The sequence below is a fragment of the Tursiops truncatus genome, chromosome 11 (genome assembly GCF_011762595.2).
Source record: "Tursiops truncatus isolate mTurTru1 chromosome 11, mTurTru1.mat.Y, whole genome shotgun sequence".
Lineage (NCBI taxonomy): Eukaryota > Metazoa > Chordata > Mammalia > Artiodactyla > Delphinidae > Tursiops > Tursiops truncatus.
The window spans coordinates 101,793,990-101,816,504 of record NC_047044.1 but is presented as its reverse complement, the minus strand read 5'-3'; the positions used below and the strand labels follow the sequence as shown (position 1 = coordinate 101,816,504).

The 22,515-nt window shown below is 54.2% G+C and overlaps 2 protein-coding genes across 3 annotated transcripts in view; both read left to right on the top strand.

The window, feature by feature from the left end:
- Positions 1 to 17,271, top strand: part of MICAL3 (microtubule associated monooxygenase, calponin and LIM domain containing 3) — a 196,777-nt gene extending 179,506 nt beyond the window's left edge. Inside the window, exons 38-39 of the mRNA XM_073789281.1 lie at positions 13,534 to 13,595; positions 17,198 to 17,271. Of these exons, the coding sequence (XP_073645382.1) occupies positions 13,534 to 13,556 (23 nt within the window). The 3' untranslated portion in view covers positions 13,557 to 13,595; positions 17,198 to 17,271. The remainder of the gene's footprint in view (positions 1 to 13,533; positions 13,596 to 17,197) is intronic.
- BID (BH3 interacting domain death agonist) lies at positions 1,838 to 22,022 on the top strand. Of its 2 annotated transcripts, XM_033867288.2 has the most exons (6): positions 1,874 to 1,948; positions 13,534 to 13,595; positions 17,198 to 17,402; positions 19,603 to 19,742; positions 20,419 to 20,631; positions 21,551 to 22,022. In XM_033867288.2, exons 2-6 carry the CDS (start codon positions 13,584 to 13,586, stop codon positions 21,560 to 21,562), a joined length of 582 nt encoding a protein of 193 aa, XP_033723179.2. In that variant the 5' UTR covers positions 1,874 to 1,948; positions 13,534 to 13,583; the 3' UTR covers positions 21,563 to 22,022. The 2 variants fall into 2 exon arrangements, with proteins under 2 accessions (XP_073645390.1, XP_033723179.2); XM_073789289.1 differs by lacking the exons at positions 13,534 to 13,595; positions 17,198 to 17,402 and having other exon boundaries at positions 1,838 to 1,948.
- Positions 22,023 to 22,515: the final 493 nt, after the last annotated feature.

Genomic DNA, 22,515 nt, shown 5'->3' with positions numbered 1-22,515 from the left:
TGCCGGGATGCTTGGACATGGCTGGCGGGAGTGCGGAGCGGCACAGCCACTCTGGAAAACCGACAGTTTCTGATAAAATTAAACATTCCCCAGCACTATGCCCCAGCAGCCCCACTCCTAGGTATGAGACTGAAGAGGAGTGAGGACACGCATCTACAAAAAGGTTGGCAGGACAGTGTTCACAGCAGGACTACTGTGACTGCCATCTGGGGAACATGGTGTTGCTGCCGGAGCCACAGCCCTTCATGGCCCAGGAGGCTGTGATGTGGAAAGTGAAATCACAGTCAGAGGTCTGTGTAAAAAGGCAGAGACTCATGTCATCCATCACCCAAGTTTAGCGGTCAGAAGCTGTGAGAGTAAGAGGAGAGTTGGGTGGTGCTGAGGCTGGAAGGATTACTGGCTCGATGCATTGGTTTGAAGTTAAACTCCTCCTGACAAGACCACAGTGAGAGCCTGGGAGCAGCTTTTAGGCAGCATGATTTGGCCTGGCTGGTCCACATAGGGTACTGGCAACGCATTTGTGGTCCTAGAGATGAACTTACGGCTCTAGAGTGTGGGTGCGGGGGGGTGGGGGCTGATGGCTTATGCAGGCAGCCTCAGCGGCCAGGTGAGGAGTTCTGTCCCTGGCCATTGCAGGGAGAGAGTGATGAGCTGGGACCCCTGATGGGTGGCTGGCCCTGTTGTGCCTTCACACCAGTCATGTGTCTGTTGGGATGAACCTGCTCTCGTTCAGATTTTCTAGATTGTCCCTGTTCATACTTCCTTCAGCGCTGCACACAAAAGCCAAAACTTTCACTTAAAGTTAGGTGTGAGACAAAGACTCTTGCAGTGGAAATTGGCAGCTCCATCCTTTCCTTGCAGGGCTGTGAAATCAGTCCCTCACTCTCTCTCTCTTGTTTTGACTGCCAGGAGCCCCATTTAAAAGTACTTGCTGTTTAATACTTTTATCACTTGGATATGCAGCTCTGATAAAGAAATCAAGTTGGGACACAGACAGATAACACTGCCTAGATTTAAAAACTGTTCCCTCAGTGGCCTCTGCAGGGGCACGTGGTTCCCAGTTCCCATGATGTGATCTTTATTACATAGTTTTTTTTTTTTAATTAATTTATTTTTGGCTGTGTTGGGTCTTCGTTGCTACACGCGGGCTTTTCTCTAGTTGCGGAGTGGAGGCTACTCTTTGTTGCGGTGCACGGGCTTCTCATTGCGGTGGCTTCTCTTGTTGCAGAGCACAGGCTCTAGGCACGCGGGCTTCAGTAGTTGTGGCATGCGGGCTCTAGAACGCAGGCTCAGTAGTTGTGGTGCACGGGCTTAGCTGCACCGCGGCATGTGGGATCTTCCCGGACTAGGGCTCGAACCCGTATTCCCTGCACTGGCAGGCGGATTCTTAACCACTGCGCCACCAGTGAAGTCCCTATTACATAGTTTTTATTCACTGTAAAATTGGTGCCACAGTTATTTAAGAAAAATTGGAAAGTACAAAAAAGTAGAAAATCCTGCGATTTTATCATTTCACTGTAACCAGCCCATGGTTTCTGGTTATATTTCTTTCCGGTCTTTTTTCTTCTTTTTAAAATTCGGTTTCTATTCCTGAGTTCGCGTGTAGCGACTGCCCTGGTCCCTGGAGGCCTCTGTTCCTGCTTCTCCGCGCGCGGCCTCCAGGGACCTGGCGAGGGGCGGGGCCTGGAGGTGGGCCTGGGGCGGAGCCTTGTCGGGGTGCGGCCGGGAAGGGGCGGGGCCGCAGCAAGGTTGAGGAAATGATGGGGTGGGGGCGTGGCCGGGGCGGGGCGGCCGTGGCGGGCAGTGAGGGGGCGGAGCCTTGTCGGGGCGGGGCGGGAGCGACAGGAAGTGGGCTTGCGGCGGCTGCGCGCTCCGCCCCCGGAATGTCGGCTTTTTCCCGCCCGAGCCCTGTGCGCAGCCGTCTCGCCGCCTGCCGCCGCCGTGGGAGGTGAGTACCCCCCGGCGTCCCCAGTCCCAGTGCCCTCCATCCCTGGGCCGTCCCCCCCTGCCCCCGCGCGCTCCGTCCCGCTGCTCCCTCCGCGTGAGGCAGACGCGGGTGCGGGCCCTGGCGCCTCCCCGGCTCGCGCTGCCCTGAACACGCTGCGGGCGGCGGAAGTGGATTGTTGAGTGACTTAGTGACCGGAAACCCCGAGAGTTCCGAGACCCTCAGCCAGCAGGCCGGGCGCGGGGCGTGGGGCGCGTTTCTTTCATCCAGCGAGCGGGACACGCTGCGCTGCAGGGGTGGGATGGCCCTCACGGGGGAGGGGGTGGTCTTCACTGAGGGGGCCTCACCCCTGAGACCCTTTCGGGCGACTCCGCCCCGGCCATGCCCCTCCTGCGGGTCTGTCTGCTGCCCAGGCCTCCGTCGGCGGCCTCAGCAGGGGCACGTGGTTCCCAGTCCCATCCCACCCGTCGGGACAAAGGCAGGTCGGGCTGGGGGCTCTCCTGGGCCCGGGTCCCTGCCATCTCCGGGCAAACCCTGAGCCCGCCGGGAGCCACGGGTGACTGTCCCTGGAAGAGGGTCTGCGCTCGAGCTGGGGGAGGGTGGGAGGAGCCCTCCGGCAGCAAGGGTTGAGCTGGCTCTAGGAAGGCACCGCGGGGAAGAGGATGGGGCGGCCCGCGGGGCGGCTTCTGGACTCCTGCCGCGAGGGAGGAGCGCAGCGCACAGGGGCAGCCTTAACGCTGGGGTCCGAGGACGGACTTCTCTGGGCTGCGCCCAGAGAAGGCTCCGCGGGACGGGGTGCTGTGTGGTGGGAATGGCGACGTCGGGACACCGGGATGCAGGCTTTGGAGCAGAGAGCTGCCGGAACAGGGGCTGGGTCCCGTAAGTCTTGTCTGAGGAGGTCAGGCCATCCGAGGTGGACTCTGAGGGGTGGATAGGAGCTTGCCAGCAGTGCGGGAGTGCTGGGGGAGGGTCCCCACTCCCGGGCCTTCGCAGACCCAGGACTGGAGGTCCCACTTACTGCAGATGCGAGCGGCCTGCCCGGAAGCCCCGGCACCCAGGGGCAAGGAGGAGGGGGACTGGCCTGGCGCTGCGGCCGCCTGCCTGTGGCGGGGGAGGGGTGGGGCCTGTGCTCCGATGGAGGAGCACGCGTCGTGCGCCGGTGCCCGGGACGCCGCGTCTGGACTGTCGGCCCTGAGAAGCCTCGCTCCAGAGCTGTGGCAGGTGCTTCTGTGGCTGCGCCTCTGGTGGCCGGATGTCAGGTGGGGGCTGTGGAGGGAGTGGAGGCCCGGAGTGCCCCCCACCCCGCTGGGCCTCCCTTACACAAGATCTGACAGCAGCACCTGGGCCCCCGGGGGTCACGCGTGTGCTCGCCCGAAGCACCCGCGGAGCTCACTGGGCAGGACACGCGGGCAGAGATTTGTGTCTGGACGAATGCTGATCCGAGACAAGACGCTTGAGTACCCTGCCGCCCCAGAGCCCCGGCTCTCCCTGCGGGGCTGCGCTGCCTGGGTTCCCGGCCGCCGCCCCACGTCTCAGCCCTGTTAGACCCGCGGTGGTGGTGGGGAGGGCCTGGCCTTTCCGCAGACCCCTCCCTGCGGGCAGCCTTGGGGGCTGGGGGAAGCGTGGGGCGGTGCCCTGGACCCGCTCTGGACCTTTTCCCCAGTGCCCGACCCGGTCCTTTCCCTCCTTCCTCTCCCTCCTTCCTCTCCCTCCTCCCTCCTCTTCCTGCCTGTGATGGGCTGAATGGGGAAGTTTCCAGTGAACAGCAGACGTGATCATCTAGGTGAACCACAGAGCAACCACTTCCGCTGCAGACTGAGTTCTCGGTTGGCTTTTGTGTATTTGTGTCCAGGGTTCTAGAAGCCACCACTGGGACAATGAGGAAGTGGCTCGTTTGCAGTTATCCCCTTCCCTCAGTGTCCTGTCATCGCGGGCGGGGAGGAAACGGGTTCCCTCCGGGTCACAGAGCAGGTTGGAGAGGGGCTGGTCACCTTCAGGCACAGGAGTGCCGTGCATCCCGGGGACCTTCTGCCGCGGTGGAAGGATGTGGCGGCCGGGAGCGTGGCTACCACGCGTGGCGGAGGGCTCTTCCGGGGCCAGGGGTCCGGGTCACCAGGAGGGCCGTGGGACATCCCTTTTTTTCTCCCTGGCTCCAAGGCAAGGGAGGTTGTTGGGACAGAGGCCCACCTTGACGCTCTGGAGCAGCCCCCGGCACACGGCCCCTGCGGGCCGTCTTGCTGCACCCTGTGTGCACACACCTCTCGGCCAGGGCCTGTGCAGGTCGGGCGGCGGTGGACGAGGACACTGGGACTCGGAGGCTTTCTGCACTGGGGGTGGGTTTCACTTCTGGGGCTTGTGTGACGGGGTGGCTCCCCCTCTTTATTCCACCCTCCCTTGGGCTGCTTTTTTTTTTAAAACCTCTTTATTGAGATATTTCACATACCATAAAATCTGCCCATTTAACGTGGTTTCCAGTTTACTGTCAGAGCTGTGCAGCCATCACCACAGTCTAATTTTAGAGCCTCTCAACAGCCCCCAGAGAAGCCACGCACATTATCAGTCACCCCCAGTCCCCTTATCCCCACAGCCCCAGGTGACCCTTGTCTACTTTCTCTATGGAGTTGCCTATTCTGGGAAGTTCATATAAATGGAATCATGCAGTCTGTGGTTTTCTGTGACTAGATTGTTTTCACTCAGCATAATGTTTCAGAGTTCATCCGTGTTGTAGCCTGTATCAGAATTTCATTCCCTTTTATGGCCAAATAATACTCCATTTTATGGATCTACTCCATTTTCCTTATCCATTCACCAGTTGATAGACATTCGGCTTTTTGCTACCTCGAATAATGTCACGATGAACATTCGTGTACAAGTTTCTGTGTGGACGTGTGTTTTCATTTCTCTTGTATATATGCATGCCTAGGAGTGGAATTGCTGGGTCTTGTGATACCTCTGTTTAGCATTCTGAAGAGCTGCAGAACTGTTTTCCAAAGTGGCTGCGCTATCTTACATTCCCACCTGCACGGTATGAGGCTCCCGGCTTCTCCACATCCTCGCTACCACTTGCTATTATCCTTTTGGTTCTAGCCGTCCTCGTGGGTGTGAAGGGGTATCTCACTGTGGGTTTTTTTCCTTTCTTTCTTTTTTTGGGGGCCGCGCCGCACACGTGGCTTGTGGGGAGCTTAGTTCCCCAACCCGGGATTGAACCTGAGCCCTCAACAGTGAGAGTGCAGAGTCCTAACCACTGGACCGCCAGGGAATTCCCCTCTCATTTTGGTTTTGATTAGCATTTCCGTAGTGGTTAATGATGTTGAGCGTCTTTTCATATGCCTGTTGACCATTTGTATATCTTTGGATCCTATTAAAATCTTTTGCCCAATTTTTAACTGGGTTGTCTTTTTATTGTTGTTAACAAGAATTCTTTGTATTTTCTGGGTACACGTCCCTTGTCTGGCAAATGATTCGCGAGCACTTTTTCCCGTTCTGTGCGTTGTGTTTTCACTGATCGTTTCCTTTGAAGCACAAAGGTTTTTAATTTTCAAGAAGTCCAGTTTATCTTTTTCTTTCTTGTATAACTTGTTCTTTTGGTGTCATATCTAAGAAATCACTGCCTCTCCCCAGGTCATAAAGTTTTATTCCTTTGTTCTCTTCTAAGAGTTTTTTTTTTTAAATGGTTTTAGCTCTTATATTTAGGCCTATGACATGTTTTGAGTTAGTTTTTGTATATGATATGAGGTAGGGGCCCAAATTCATGCTTTCGCCCCTGTGATACCAGCTGTCCCAGCACCACTTGCTGAAAAGCCTGTTCTTTACCCTGTCTTGGCCCCTTTGTCAGAGGTCGATGAACCATAAATATTAGGGTTTATTTACGGACTGTCATTTCTTGTCCATTGATCTGTGAGGTTATCCTTTGCCAGTACCACATTGTCTCAGTTACTGTAGGTCAGTCATAAGTTGTGAAGTTGGGGAGCGTGAGTCCCGCCAGTTTTGTTCTTTTTGACTTTGGCTATTCTGTGCCCCTTGCATTTCCTCATGAAACGGGAGCCATTTGTCACTTTCTGCGGAAAAGCCAGCTGGGAGCCTGAGGGTAATTGTGTTGAGTCCGTGGGTGTCTGTGGGGGGCTCCCACTGGCGGAATGGAATACACCTTCCAGTCCATGGACAGGAACGATTCCATTTATTTCGATCTCTACTTTCCTTCCACGATGTTCATAGTTTTTGCTGTACAAGTCTTACATATCTTCTGTGCAGTGTATTCCGAAGTATCTCATTTCTCTTGATGCTGCTCTGTTTCTCGTTTCATATTTGGGTTGTTTATTGCGGGCATGTAGAGGTACAACAGATCTTGCAGAGATTGTGTCCTGCAGCGCTGGTGAACTCATTTATTACTGCCAGGGGTGTTTTAGTGGATTCCTGGGGCTTTCCCATATGTAAGGTCATGTCATATCAGTATCTTAAAGTCTCTCAGTTGCTCCCAGTGTGTGCAGCCAGGATTGAAAGCCAGTGGTTCCCAGGCCTGTGGGATGGAGGGGAGGGCTGAGGAGCGGAGCAATCACTGGGGTTTCTGAGGAGGTGCCCAGCGTCTGGGGAGGCCTGAGGGACGGAGAGCTCGGTGCAGAGGAGCCAGAGAGACAGACCAGCGTCCACACTCCAGCTTCTGTCCTGGCGAATCCAGGTGGCAAGGGGCTGGAAGTGAGGCCACACTGTGTTCTGGGTGAGTGGCAGCTCCCACCCCGCCACGAATCGTCAGAAGGGGCCCACGTGGACACTGGCCTGGGCCTCCTGTGGCTCTGCGTTGACCCTGTTCACCCGCTTCGGGGGAAGGACTGTCTACGTGACCTCAGCAGACCTGGCGGGTGCCTTAGAAATCCACGTTATCTAGAAACGGGTTGTATCATCTGTCTTACTGGTTCCCTTATTAATTAATGAGCTAATAATTAAAATCTTGGACGTGTTCATTTTGTTGTTTTGTATTTGTGTGAACGTCATGGTTTCTCCCTTTTCTGTGGCTGGCAGATCTGGAGCCGTCCCTGGAAGCGTGCCGGTGGGTCTCAGCCCCCCGAGGCCACGTCTCAGGGCCAGTGGAATGGCTCCCTCTGTCCTGTGTTTGGCTGGGTTTTGCGTTTGCACATGTGCACCAGTTACTCCTTTGGTGCCTTTGCTGACTGTGGTCCTTGTGGGCAGGTGTCAGAGGTCTACTCTGTGTTGAGCGGGAAAGGACAGAGAATCTGGGTGGTCAGACGGTGGTTTGCGTCCTTGGTCTCTTTTGAGCTCAGTTCAGAATTTTTATTTTATTTATTTATTTATTTTACATCTTTATTGGAGTATAATTGCTTTACAATGGTGTGTTAGTTTCTGCTTCATAACAAAGTGAATCAGTTATACATATACATATGTTCCCATATCTCTTCCCTCTTGCATCTCCCTCCCTCCCACCCTCCCTATTTTGTGCCACCACGGAGAACCACTCCTTGGCATCCGGACCCGTGAGCCTTGGTGTTTCTGTGTTTACTCTTGACCTGGCCCTGAAGTTGTGGGACCGACGCCGTGTGCCCTGTGGGTCTGTAGTTCAGCAAGGCCTTGGCCTCTTGGCGTGTAAATGTGCAAAACGTTTTCTCATCTTTAGGCAGTTAGGTTGTGAAGTGTCTCAGATTGGAGGAACTCTGTTCTCATTGGCTTGTGGACCTAAATAAATGCTTATATAAATATTTCTAAAATTTCCAGAAAATCTGGAAATCTCGTTTCTAATAATTTAAACGCATTAGACTTTAAAAAAATTTTAAATGCACAGAAAGAAACTCAAATTTTATTTATTTATTTATTTTTGGCTGCGTTGGGTCTTCGTTGCTGTGCGCGGACTTTCTCTAGTTGCGGCGAGAGGGGGCTACTCTTCCTTATGGTGCGCGGGCTTCTCATTGCGGTGGCTTCTCTTGTTGCGGAGTGCAAGCTTCAGTAGTTGTGGCACACGGGCTCAGCAGTTGTGGCACGTGGGCTCAGTAGTCGTGGCTCACGGGCTCTAGAGCGCAGGCTCAGTAGTTGTGGCACACGGGCTTAGTTGGTCCGCAGCATGTGGGATCTTCCCATACCAGGGCTTGAACCCGTGTCCCCTGCATTGGCAGGCGGATTCTTAACCACTGCGCCACCAAGGAAGTCCAAACTCAGAAACGTTTTAAGAATACAGGTTTACAAACAGACTCACAGGTACAGAGAACAAACCAGTAGCTACCAGAGGGAGAGGGAAGGGGGAGGGGCAAGACGGGGAGGGGATTAAGAGGTTACAAACTACTATGTATAAAATAAATAATCTACAAGGGTAATATTGTACACCACAGGGAATACAGCCAATATTTTATAATAACTATAAATGGAGTATAACCTTTAAAAATTGTGAATCACTATGTTGTACACCTGTAACCTATACATCAACTGTATCACAAAAAAGAATGCAGGTTCACATAATTAAGATAAATCTTTGGCAAATGAGGATAAATTAATAATTTGGGGTTTTAAAAAGCTGTGTCTTTTCTCTGATTTATCAGTATTATACTTAATATTGATTACATGTAATAATCAATATATCAATATAACATTGATACAATACATTTTATTGTAATTGGTTTCCCCCCGAACTTCTACAGGTTTACTTATCAAATCAGCTAATATTACTCTTACATGATGTTTAAAGTTAAGAGAAATGTAAATTTGTTTTCAACTAAGTTGAATAGAATTCTGACATTGTTTTTACTTTAACAGTATTCCAGGGTACAGCTTGGACGCACATTAAATTGAGTTAATGATGGCAATCACTGTCTACCTAGGTAATTTCTAAGTAAGACAGGATACCGAAGCATTGCGTACCAGGTGTAAGTTCAAGTGTTTTCAGTGTCCTCAGCAGAGGCTTCGTCTCTGGCTGGTGTCGCTCAGCATGTCTGCACTGTGGGGACGCCCAGGGCACGTGTGCTGCTGGAGATAGCGTCTGAGTTGTGTGACACCCGGGCACCTGGTTTTCTGTGAAGGAAGGTCAGTCACTTGGGTTGAGTCTTAATTAAAATGGATGACAGAGAAAAACTGTTGTATATGTGCTTTTATTTTCAAGGAAAGGGGGTCTTCACACCCCCCCTCAAACTTTTTGGTCTCTCTTTTACACATAAAAATTACTGAGGACCCTGAAAAGCTTTTGATTAAGTGGTTTTTATCTATTTTCTGTGTGAGAAAGTAAGACTGGAGAAAATTTTCAAATATTGTTGATTTGTTTGAAAATATCAATGCCTGTTGCTTAACGAATATTTTTAAAAGATACTGTATTTTACAAAACAATGTTTTTAGTGAGAACATTGTTTCATGTTTTTGTAAATCTCTTAAATGTCTGAGTCTGAGAAGAAGCTATGAAATCTCACAGTTTTAGCAAAGTTTGCTTATTTTGATGGTCTTGCCTCCTTTACTGTCAAAACGAGTTTTTTTGGTTTGGTTTGGTTTTTAATTGTTTATTTTTGGCCGCACCGCGGAGCTTGTGGAACCTTAGTTCCCCGACCAGGGATCAAACCCACACCCCCTGCAGTGGAAGCACGGCGTCCTAACCACTGGAGCGCCAGGGAAGTCCCCAAAACAATAATTTTTGATGCTTTATGTTTTAAGGGGAAAAACAGCCCCACAAAGAACAAAGGTTGATCACTTGTGAGGAGCTTAAGGTTTTCTTAGTTTCGTTCATTGATAACCATGTCCTGTTTCTCAGGCATCCGTGACCCCATCTTAAGTGCCCAAGTGGACTCTGACAGAGCTTCCAAAGGTTGGACCCTGAATTTAGAAAAAAAAATGTTTTCAGGATATCTTTTACACCTAAAACTAGTATTGAGACTTTCCAGAGTGCCCCTGGAGAATCCCACAGGCCGTTTACCTTATACTTATAAAGAGAGCGATTATACAATTAATCAGATTTGGCTGAAGTGTTACTGTTGTGAGGCTGCTTCGGTTATGTTTACAGGAAACCGTTAATCATTTAAATGTTTCAGAAGCTGTGTGCTATATGGGGACGCCTTTATTCTCAGGGGAAACACTGATCACGGTCTTTTTTTTTTTTTTTTTTTTTCGGTACGCGGGCCTCTCACTGTTGTGGCCTCTCCCGTTGCGGAGCACAGGCTCCGGACGCGCAGGCTCAGCGGCCATATCTCACGGGCTCAGCCCCTCCGCGGCATGTGGGATCTTCCCGGACCGGGGCACGAACCCGCGTCCCCTGCATCGGCAGGTGGACTCTCAACCACTGCGCCACCAGGGAAGCCCTGATCACGTTTTTTAACGTACTGTACCCCAAAAGAGAATCTGACCCCTTCCGTTCTGATGTTGTCAGTTAGAGAAACACATGAATCACCCCCGGCAGCCTGTGCCCTCTGGGGATGAGTTGGGGCTTTTCGTGTGTGTCCTCAGCAAAGAAGGACGGAATCAGAGACTTGTGGAAAGGACTGGTACTAGGTACTTTGAACTAGTGAAACTTCACAAACAGACGTTTGTGTTCTCCTGGTTTGTGTTCTCCTGGTTTCAACAACTCAGAGCTTCGCCGGGTGCAGGTCAGGGTTTCCAGGCTCTTCTGGGTGCAGACGGCGTGGGCGCAGCTGCTGGGACCCACAGACCAAGGTGGGAAACTGGTGGTTTGCTCGGAATATTGCTGACGTTTCCATTTCTGTTTTCTAGACACACGAAACTTTCTCTTTCTTCAACTGTCTGTAACCCATAAAAACCTGGTAGACGGAAATGACAACTAGTTCTTCCTGACAGAATTCTTGCTAAGTTTCCTCATTTTGTGTGATGGTACCGCTATTTGCATAGGTTCAAAAAGACGACTCTGTGGGGGGTGTTTTCTTTCAAACTTTATTGTGGTAAAATAGATTAAAATTTTACCGTTTTAATCAGTTTAAGTGTACAGCTCAGTGGCGTTAATAGGAATTAATAATTCTCTAGAAAACAGGCACAACTTCTCATGTAAGTGGGGCAAGACGGTGTGTGTCCTCCTGCGTCTGGCTTGTTTTGTTCGGTGTAACATCCTCAGGGTTCCTCCACATTGTCGCAGGCGCCAGAATCTCCTTCTTTGTTGTGTGTGTGGTTAAATATTTATACATAAACTTTTCCACTGTAACCACTTCCGAATGTGCCCCGCACTGAGATGCCACCACCCCCGTCCTCTCCAGGACCCTCGCATCTCCCCGCCCCGGGCCAACAGTCCACTTTCCAGCAGAGAAGCAGCTGCCCTTGTGCGTCTGGCTCGTGTCACTCGGCTCAGGGCCCTCAGGCTCCTCCCTGTGCAGCAGGTGCCATAGCCTCCTCTCTGAGGCCGAACGAGACTCACCGCGGGATGGACACTGCGTCCACCCGCTCACCCGTCAGTGGGTGTGACGTTGTCACCACCTGTGCTGTTGTGAGTGACGCAGCCAGGAGGATGGGTGTGCACGTACCCGGAAGCAGAGTTACTAGAACAAAGGTAATTCTGTGTATAAGTTGGTGAGAAACTGCCTACTGTCCTTTGTTCTTTTTACCAGGATGTAATATAATTGGACAACTTGAGCGCCTTCCTCAGAACGTCCTATTTCTGAATGATGCTTGTGTGATCGACTGTGACAGGCCACTTGTCACAGAACTGAGCTGCCTGTAGGGAGTGAAGGCTACAGAGCCTCCCAGGAAAGCCAGTCTGGCCCTGGGGTCCCCGCCCTCCGTGATGGGAAGGTCGCTTCCTGCAGGCCAGGGAATCTGAGATAAGTGGGGACCCGAGTAAGAGAGGCTGGGACTGAATATGAGTGGACGATGGCAGAGCAGCCTGCCCGGCCCCTTCCCCCAGCCCCCCCCAGTGACCACCAGCCCGGAGGTCAAGTCAGAGTGCTCTCTGGGACAGTCCAGGGAGCTAAAAATAACTTCAGGGCTCGATTGACACCCGACAGCTTCTCTCCTTTCTGTTTGTGCCTCCAACGTGGGGCGACATAGAGGACGCCATCGCACAGGGAGCCACGGCCAGCGGGCCCCCTGCTTCCCCCGCGGCCTCCTCTGCAAAGCTCCCCACCCACTGCCTGCATTTGAGTCTCTGCCACGTGCAAGTGTCTGGATCCGTGGCCCCTGTTCCCCTGGCTGGGCTTCCTTTTCTCCGCACACATATAGAGGGGCCACAGGTGGAGCCTGTGAACTTGCTTGGCCTGGCGCTCCTGCCCGCCCTCGGGGTAGCAGAGTCCAGCCTGAGCTTCCTGGTGAGAATTTCCAGACAGAAGCTGATCTTGTGGCTTTAGTCGTTGTTTAATCTGAATTTGAAAAAGAAACCTAGGAGGCATGGCTCGTTAATTAACATTCTTATGAGACCCGCCCTGTTTGTGTGTGTCAAAGAATAATCTTTGAGATCATTACCAGTCCGGAGACTGTCAGGAAATCTGTGAAAGACTTTGAAATGGGCAAAAAACCTGGATATTCTGGCCAGCTCACCCTTTTCTTGTCTTTGAGCTATTTTACGCCTCTGTGAGCTGCAGAAAACGGATGCTGATGCAGGTGATTTGTCCATAGAAATACAGGTGCTCTGCCGTGGGTGCTTGTGTGCTGAGTGGTTTTAACATCTTTGTTTCGCCCATTAATCAGTTATATAAAATCTTTAGTAAGTGTTCATTTCAGAAGGAAAAAAGGAAATCCACCTTCTCCAAACCCACTGTCTTTCTGAGGAAAACACCGGGGCCCAGCCATCCTGCAGAGGCACTTTCTCCTGTGCATCCGTCCCGTCTGGGTCAGCATCCGTCTTCTGCTCTCATTCTATATCCTTACATATAGAGGGAGATCTATAAAGACATATATGCACAGGTGACCTTCGAACAACAAAGGTTTGAACTGCATGGGCCCCCCTTCTGTGGGGATGTTTTCCACTAGTAAATGCCCCACGGGCTGCTGTTGGTTGAATCGGAGAATGCAGATCGCGGATACAACTACATTCTACGCCCACTGACCCCCGCGTTGTTCAAGGGTCACTATGTAAAGGCATTAAAACATTTGGTGGAAGTATCTGTTGAGGTGGGAAATGAGCACAGTGGATCAGGGCCGCGGCGACAGTGGGGAGGGCGGGCCCAGGCGGAAGGCAGATTTTATGTGAGTTACCCCTTGATGGCGGCCTCCCCGGTTTTCGGAAGCTCGTTCCCGAGAGGGTGTGGTGGAGGCCGAGGCTGTGACTGTGGACATGGGTTGGCTTCTGCGGCCTTTCCCTCAGGGGCCTGCTCTGTGGCACATTGTCCTGCAGCTCTGCCTCCTGTCCTGGAGGCCCGTGGAGGCCCTCGGGCCAGCGTCCTGCTGCTTCCTGTCTGTCCCTCCAGTTCATCTGCGACCTTTGCAGCCTGCCCGGCCCCAGGGTGGGCTCATCCGCTCCCGGTGGGTGGCCTGGGTCCTGGGGATGCAGGCCCCCAAGGCCCCCGCCCGCGCTCCCGGGGTGGTGGTGGGGGAAGCCTTGCCCTTTCTCCCTGGAGAGGAGCTGGTTGTTCTCTTTTTACCCTGTGTATTTCGGAACCGTATGGAAGTTCCAAATTTGACAGTTACTGCCCTACAAGGGGCCCTGCACCCACCCTGTGTGTGTCCTCTTCCAGGCTGCCGACCCGCACCCCTGTGAGCTGGAGCCCACGACGCTGCCTGGGCCATGGACTCGAAGGTCAGATGGGCGGTGGTCCTGGGGGTGTGGGCGGCGGAGCCTCGGATCCCAGCTCTCGGGAGCACAGGGCGGAAAACCCCCTTGTCCCCGCACCGCTTCCGCCCGCTCCTGTGCAGGACAGGCTCAGAGCTATAGCGTCGCCGAGGTCGCGTGGGCCAGTCCCCTGCCTCATCAGGATGGGGCCTAAATGGCGCCTTGTGCTTTAAGCGAGTTTAAAAGAGAAAGTCGCGCCTGGCCCAGCAGAAGCTCTTCTTCACCTCCTTCCTGTCTTTGCCAGGCAGTGTGGCATCTTCGGGTGCCCAGCCCGGGGCCCTCCGTGTCGCCACCAGCCCTATGGGGGCGGCCGCGGGCCTGAGGACTTACTAGGTGGTTCACGAGCCTGGCCCGGTTTCTGCATCTCTGAGCAGACAGCGCCTGGGGGCTGGGTGTGCGCTTCTCAAACAACCCTCTGCAGGCCTGGGAGCCGTGTGGTTCCCAGCTTAGCAGCTCAGGAGAAACGTCAGCTACTTGAGCAGAAGAGGTTTCGGGCGCTGCCCAGGTGCCGCTTCTCCTGATGACTTCAGTGGGAAAGGGCAGACACACTCCCAGGGCTTTGCTTTCCCCTTTCTTTCCTTCAAGCTGAGAAAACCGAGACACAGGCGTGCCCCACAGTCAGGTTCATGGTGAGACATCCAGCAGCTTCCTCTTCCCCCGTCAGAAATTTCACCCTGCTATAGATTTTCTTTTTTCCCTTTGATTTTGTTTCCAGGTTTTTTTAAAATTACAGTAAAATTTACCATTTTAACCTTTTATTTATTGATTGATTGGCTGTGCTGGGTCTTCGTTGTGGTGCATGGGCTTCTCATTGCAGTGCGCGGGCTCCTCTTGTTGTGGCGCATGGGCTCTAGGCGCGCGGGCTTCAGTAGCTGCAGCACGCGGGCTCAGCAGTTGTGGCTCGTGGGCTGTAGAGCGCAGGCTCAGCAGTTGTGCACACGGGCTTAGCTGCTCCACGGCATTTGGGATCTTCCCAGACCAGGGCTTGAACCCGTGTCCCCTGCATTGGCAGGCGGATTCTTAACCACCGCGCCACCAGGGAAGCCCCCATTTTAACCTTTTTTAAGTGTCCGGCACAGTGGCATTAAGAGCACTTGCGTCGCTCTGCCACCGCCGCCCCCTTTTCTCTGCTTCAGGGACCACACAGATGAGAGGGATGGAGCAGTGCGTGTCCTCTCGTGTCTGCTGATATCACTGAGCATGATGGCTCGGTTTGGTTTTTTTTTTTTTCCTGTTTGTTTGGCGCGGTTCATCTATACTGTAGCATTCTTTGATTTTTTTTGATATGTAGAACATGAGGTTGGTCTCTTGTCTTGTGCTGTGTCTCCTGTTTGTTTGGTGCGGTTCATCTATACTGTAGCATTCTTTGATTTTTTTTGATATGTAGAACATGAGGTCGGTCTCTTGTCTTGTTCTGTGTCTCCTGTTTGTTTGGTGCGGTTCATCTATACTGTAGCATTCTTTGATTTTTTTTGATATGTAGAGCATGAGGTTGGTCTCTTGTCCTGTCCTGTGTCTCCTGTCTGTTCGGTGCTGTTTATCTATACTGTAGCATCCTTTGATTTTTTTTGGTATGTAGAGCATGAGGCTGGTCTCTTGTCCTGTCCTGTGTCTCCTGTCTGTTCGGTGCTGTTCTCTCCAGGTTTGGACACCAGGGTTAGTCCGGTTTGCCACACGCATTGGACAGCTTTCCATCGTTTCCTCTGCACGGGAACTGACTTTACAGCACGAGTTATCTTTGCCTCCTCTAGATGAAATCTGTGTTATGCCTGGCAAGATTTCCTAAGTCTTGATCATTTCTCTTGACATACTTTTTCCTGTGACCTAAAAGGATAAACAGCCATCACATCTTCCCCCTTCTGAGACATCCATTTCAGCTTGCGTCACTCGTCCGTCCTTGGCTTGTCACCAGCCCTGCTTGTTCTTGGTGTTAAATGCTGTTGGTCTTCTGGACCGGCTGCCTGTGTGGGAGTCCAGGCCAGCCTGTTCTTGACATGCTCAGAACGGAGTCTGTCCACACGCTTCCCAGCCGATGGCACTAAACACTTGGCTCCAGGGCCTGAGCCCTCTCACACCGGATGCTCTCCTTCTCGCCCGGCCACTTCTGTTCTTTGTGTTTCAGGGGTCACTGCATCTGGGTTTGATACCTGACCTGGCGTAGCTGGTGGCAACCGCTGCTGCACGCCCAGACTTTGGACCCTGTTTACCAACCTCTTGAAAAAGACGGTCTGGTTTGGTTCCCTGGGGCTGCAGTAGGGAAACCCCACCGGCTGGGTATTTTCCTGAAGTGTCTGGAGGCCACAAGTCTGGTATCAGGGTGTTGCAGGGTTGGTTCCTCTGGAGGCTCTGAGGAGTCTGCTCTGGCCTCTCCAGCTCCAGTCTCCGTCTGCACTGGCATCCGTGTGTGTGTCTGTAAGCCTGCCCCTTTCTCTTGTAAAGACATGGGTCATGGGATTAGGGCCCAGATCCAGGATGACCTGGCCTTAACGTGACATCTGCAAAGACCCCATTTCCAAATAAGGTCCTGCTCTCAGGTCCTGGCGGCCAGCACCTGGGCCTGTCTCTGGGGGACACGGTTCAACCGCAGCCCTGCCTCAGCCCCTCTTCTCTCCTGACCAGGCCGTCTCCTGAGGTAGAGACGAAGCACATTCTTGAGTCTCTCAGCTGCCTTGTGCCACTGGCCTCACCGTAAAGGTTTAGTAGAGTAGAGCTTTTACATACATTTCCCCCTTTTAGGAGTAATTCTGGAGAAGCAAAGGCTGAATAGCAATACATAAGCACCTTATTTTATGCATTTCGTTGAAAACAATTTGTCCTCTAAAAACTGTCCTCTCAAAGTTTTCTGATTTTCCTAATCAATATTTTTCTAGTATTTTCTAATGAAAAACATTATGGACTTAGAAGTCAATTTTACCTGCACCTTCATTTTCTCCCCGTGACTGCTCCCAGCCCAGGCCGTGTGTTTCGTGTGTATTGATCTGGGCGGTCTCGGCATCCTAGCCTCTCACGATGCCCTCTCATCCCAGGTCTGGGGGTGACCTGAGCACCCCTGGTCCTGCTCTGCACTTGCCTTCTTGTTGCCACGTGCAGTGGCCCTCCTGGTTCCCCCGTGCTGCTCGTGGGCTTGGCCAGGGGTTAATCTACCTGAGGTCAGCCAGGCCTGCCCAGAGGCAGGTGTTGCCTGTGGTCACTACTGCCCAGGCTGTATTGAAAATCTGCTTTTGCACAGCACCCTCCTGGGCCCACAAAGGACGTGATGGAAGAGGATGAGCTTCTACCTGCTGGATGCACTCCCAGTGAGCATGGGCTCTGGCTGGTAAAAGATACGCAGGGCCTGGCACAGGCGTGCAGAGCCAGCATGGCACCTAGACACATACGTGCCTGGCCGCCCTCCCCGGGCTGCACCAGCTGGCCGCCGGCAGATGGGTCACCTTCTGCAGGATTGGAGCTTTTCAGCATCTGTACATGGCCCTGCGGACTGGCAGGGTGTCCAGGCCCCGGGCCAGGGAGGCCATCGCGGGCCCGGCTGCCCGGCCTGGGGCCATGTTCCCACAGGACTCTCCTCTCAGGTCAGCAATGGCGCCAGCCCCCAGGATGAGCGCACCACAAGCCTGCTGGTGTTCAGCTTCCTCCAGAGCTGCCCGCACTCCCGTTGCCGCCAGGAGCTGGAGATGCTGGGCCACAAGCTGTCCGTGCGCGCGGCCCACGACGACGAGCTGCAGACGGATGGCAACTGGTGCAGCCACTTCCGTCTTGAGGGGGCGGCAGAGACAGGTAGGCGCCGGGCCAGCCTCCGCGGCCCAGATGCTCAGGTCCACCCCGTGTCCAGCGGAGCAGGCCTCGCCGAGTCCAGGCAGTGGAAACCCACTCGGGCTCCTGAGGATTGTTTGCGTTTGTGCAGCGCCCGTGCTTTACTCCTGTGTATGTTATGGCCGTGACGATCTGCACGGTCACCAGGGCAGCGGGGACCTGGGGCTCTTTTCTTGGGCCGGGCCATCCTCCGTGTGTGGCAGATTCCAGGTGTGCGTCCTGTCCTCCCGGCCTCAGCTTTGGCCACCAGTGCTGCCGCCACGGAGGCCACTGGGAGCTGGCGGCTGGGCGCCCCTCTGGCGGTGGGCCAGGCACAGCACCTCCTGGAGCTCCCTGAGGAATTCTCTTGGGTTCCTGAACCAGCCTGTGCTTTGGGGGCAGGCTCCCACGTGTTCCCGACGCGCCCGGGAGGCCTGGGCTGGAGTCTGCCGCCTGGAGGTGGGGGTCACTGACCTCTTGAGGCTGATCTGGCCTCTGGGCCGCCAGCTGTCTCAATTCAGGTAGCCAGCGGCGCAGCAGGGGGTCCCCACCAGCCAGGGTTGCCTTAGGCCCCCTTTGGGAAGGGGCAGGAGTAGCTCTGCTCTCAGATCTGCTGCCCCGGTGGCCCCCATCTGCACCAAGCGCCCCTCAGACCGTGGAGCCTCACTGGATGCACAGGGCAAGGTGGGCGCTCGGGTAGGAAGCGGTGTGTGGTCAGGAGCCTGAGGAGGTGTGGCCACAACGGGCACAATGGAGGCCTGGCCGCCACTTGTCGGTGGATTTGTTTGCTCGGCTGGACGGGAGGAGGTGGGAGAGCGGGGCCGTCGGGGGCTGTGTGGGACGCGGGTGAGGACAAGCGCACGGGCCGGGCCGCGAAGGGGACCACGGGGGTGGAGCGTGGCCGGGCTGTCGACCCAGGTCTCGGAGGTCTTGGCAGGCGAGTGGTGACCTGTCCCCGAGCAGAGATGGGCGGGTAGTGGGAGGTTTTGGGGTGAGGAGGGCTCGTGTTGGGGTCACACAGACACGTCTCAGTGAGGTCAGGGCTGCAGCCAGGCCCACGGAACTCCACGGGCGCAGGGCTGTGCAGGCACTGCCGGCAGATTCCACCAACCACAGGTTGGAAATGCTTGGGGAAAAAAGTTCCAGAAAGTTCCCCAGAGCAAAAGTTGAATTTGCTGTGCAACGGTGTTGTATGAGGTGGAGGTGATCACGTGAGGGACGCCAGCCCCTGGAGTTTGGTGCCCGCAGGGGTCCTGGGCCGGCGCCCACCCAGACCCCGAGGGACAAGTGTGCAGGCAGCTAGGCGAGGTTGTTGGTCGGGGTCCAGACCACAAGGCGCGGCACTTGGACCCTCTGGTTTCCCAGCACGTGTAGACGTACGTGTACACTACACGGAGGTGTGTTCAGTGTGCAGTGGCGCTGTCTAACAGCGTTCGTGCCTTAATTAAAAGGACTTCTTCATTGCTACATGCTAACCATTCTCTGAGCCTGCAGTGTGTTGAAGCAGTGACGTCACTGGTCACCATACAAATATATAATAATGAAAAAGTTTGAAATATTGCGAGAATTACCAAAATGTGACACAGAGACACAGAGTGAGCAAATGCTGTTGGAAAAACAATGCCAACAACTCTCTCAATGCAGGGCTGGCTGCCACATGCCTTCCACCTGTGTGATGGGCGGAAAGGGGCTGGAGGTGGGGCGAGTACACTTTTGTGCTGCGGGGAGAAGCAGCAAGGGGGCTGGTCACTCAGTGCCCTGGGTCCCCAGCTGCGTACCTGGGAGTCAGCCCACAGCTGGGAACCCCAGAGCCCATGGAAGCTTCTGTTCTGGGGAGGGGCTGAGATGGTGTCCAGGAAGGAAGAGCGTGGCATCTGGGGAGGGGTGGGGGGGGTGGGGAGGAGGCAGAGTCCAGGACGAGAGGCTGCGGAGCCTCTGTCCTGACCGCTTCCTCTGCCGACAGCCGTTGGACGCTGGGCTTCGAGCCCAGGTTGTGGCTACCCCGGCATCACAGGTCCTTCTCCCGCCCGGCCCCTGCGCCTGGTCCCGTGTTCACACTGTCCTCACTGGGCTGTGGATGCAGGACCCACCCCTTTCCTGGAGCAGGAGCGGGGTGTGAGCGGGTCATCATCTGACACCGCCCCCCCCCCCCCCCCCCCCCCCCCCCCGCCTTTCTGCACATTAGACTCTGAGACTCGGGAGGAAGTGGTCCGGGACATCGCCAGGCAGCTCGCCCAGATTGGGGACAGGATGGAGTGCAGCATCTGTCCGGGGCTGGTGGCTGGCCTGGCCGCGCAGTTCAGTAACTCGAGCCTGTCGGAGGAGGTGAGTGAGAAAACCCACGGGGCTTGTCCTCTGCCTCCTGGCAGACAGACCAGCGTCCAGGGAGGTGGCTCAGCTCGTGACTGCTGGAGAGAGAGCCAGCCTGGTGAACTGTCTCTCAAAAAGTCACTTGACAGCTGAAAACCTGAAGTCAGACTCGAGTTTGGGGACAGAGCCCCCCAAAGATTAACGAGACGGATGTGACTCTTCCTGAAACATGTTCCACTCCTCTGACCGCTGAGGTGGCGGGGCCCCGTGACCTAGAAACGCCCTCGGGCTGGGCCCGGCGGGTTGAGTCCTGCCTCCGGGAAGGCCCGTCTGTCAGGGAGCCTCCCTCTGAGCTTCGCTGGCCAGCTGATCGTGCCGTTCCTGCTGCCACGTGTTGGCGTGTGGAAGGTCCCTTCTGGTCTGGCGGTGCCTGAGGCCTCTCCTGGCAGGAGGTCCCCATCCCCCTCCCTGCTCCCATGTACCAGGCTGGACCCCTGGGCGGTGGCTGACCTTGATCTCAGGTGCCTCCAAGCAGGAGATGAGGACCCACCCGCGCGCGCGCGCGCGCGCGCGCGCGCGCGCGGTTGGGGGGTGCCTCGCCTGCCCCCGGCTTTGCCTCCTCAGCTGTTTCCAGCACTTCCCTCCTCCCCACGGGAGGCTGGTAACCGCGCCTCTGCTTCCACCTGTGCAGGACAGGAGGCGGTGCCTGGCGGCCGCGCTGCAACAACTCACACAGCTCTACCCTGCGGATGTGGACCGCGAGAAGACCCTGCTCCTGCTGACCATGCTCGTGGCCAAAAAGGTGGCTGACCACTCGCCAGCTGTGCTCCAAAATGTCTTTCACACCACAGTGACCTTCATCAACCAGAACCTTCTCGCCTACGTGAGGAACTTAGTCCAAAACGTAAGAGCCAGTGGTGGCAGCTCCTGGGCTCTTAAGCCCCCTTGGTGTCCGCCTCTCCCCACCCCGGCCCCCTCTGAGCTCTGGGACCCTCGCTGCAGGGCTGCCTGCTGGGGACAGGCCCCAGGGAAGGTGGTCACGGCCCTTCCTGCTCAGGAGGAAAGGCTTGGTTCTGCGTCCGGGAGTCCGGTTGTTTCTGAGAGGAGCTGCTGTCACAGGGCAGCGGAGGCCGACTGTGCACCCTTCACAGGCTTGTAAGAGCTGCTGGGGGGCGAGCAGGAGAGGGGGCCAGAGGGGCCCACGCTGGGCTTCCCCAGTCTGCTGTCAGCCTCACCTTGTCACAAAAAGGAGTAAAATTTAAATTAAAACATGCTTACCAAGGAGGGTGAGCGGTCAAAAGGGGGTACAAACTGTACACGTCTGTCCTCCACCCAGGATATTAGAAAGTCTGGTGCTTCCGTTTCGTAGACCACCTGGAAGGGAAAGTGGATGTATCTTATCTATAAATTTTGGGGTTTTATGTGTCGGGAGCATTGCTCAGTGTCTGACCCTCTTAACATGTAGTCGATGAGCCTTAAAAGCATTCTCTCTGCGTGGCCTTCGGTTATACGGGCTTTTAAAAGTAAAAACCGGAGGGAGAACACAAACCCCAACTCGTTGCGAAACCAAGCTGAGCTGTTGTTGGAAGGAGATAAGCCTCTGTTAACAGCTTCCAGACACTGTGGGACTGAAACAGAACCTTGGTCCAGTCCTCTCACCCACTGAGATGCCTCTTGGCACCATAAGTGACTTGGTGAAAGCTGTGTTTGTTTGCAAAGCCCCAGCTGCACTTCTGCTGACTGTGGCCCTAGAGGCTCAGGTCTAGGGTCCTGGCTCAGGAGGGAGGCTGGCTAATCCCGGCTGTTGTCCTTTCTTGCTCCAGGAGATGGACTGAAGGGACGACTCAACAAAAGTGCGACTGGTTACAACTTGAGATGGTGACAGCGGTGTAGCTGTCTGTCTCCACAGAAATGGAGCCTCAGCCACTTAAACGTGCTCAGAGAAGACAGGCACGAGGTGGCAGCTGTGTCTCTCTCACCATTTTAAAGCCAGGGACCATTTAGCAATTTCTTCATGTACGTGTGTGAGTGTTTCACATCATCTACACCCATCCACACACTGCCTTTACCTAATGTCTGCTGGAAAGGTCCCCGCCTGAAAATCAGATCTAGAAGCAGATCGTGAGTTCCCTGGTGGTCCAGTGGTTAGGACTCCTCTGCGCTTCCACTGCAGGGACCAGGTCTGATCCCTGGTCGGGGAACTAAGATCCCACAAGCTGCAGCCAAAAAAGAAAAAAAGAACAACAAAATGAAAGCAGGTTGACAAATAAAAGGCAGAAGAAAAAGAACACACAATGTTTTTTTGTTTTTTAAAAAAACCCACTTGGGACTTTCCTGGCGGTCCAGTGGTTAAGACTCCGTGCTTCCACTGCAGGGGTGCAGGTTTGATCCCTGGTCAGAAAACCAAGATCCTACATACCGTGCAGTGCAGCAAAAAAAAAAAAAAAAAAAAAAAAAAAGCGCACCCTTGGTGGTGGTGGTGGTGTTACCACAGGCAGTGCCGAGTGTGAGGGGACCAGGGATTGGAGAGGGAATGCATGGACCTCTTACAAGTGATAAATTCCCCTCAAAACAGGGACACCTTCATAGTAAGGAAGTGCAGTCTTTTTTTTTTTTTTTTTTAGGTTTCATAGAGAGGTTTAATGCTGTGTTGTGTTCACATACCAAAGCTAATTCCACCAGCACAGGAAATCTCTCACTGTATATTTCCTCGAGGTTCATCCCAAGAGCCTGGGCCATTCCAGATGCAGATGGAAGAAGGCAGCACCACCAGATACCGGAGGGGTCC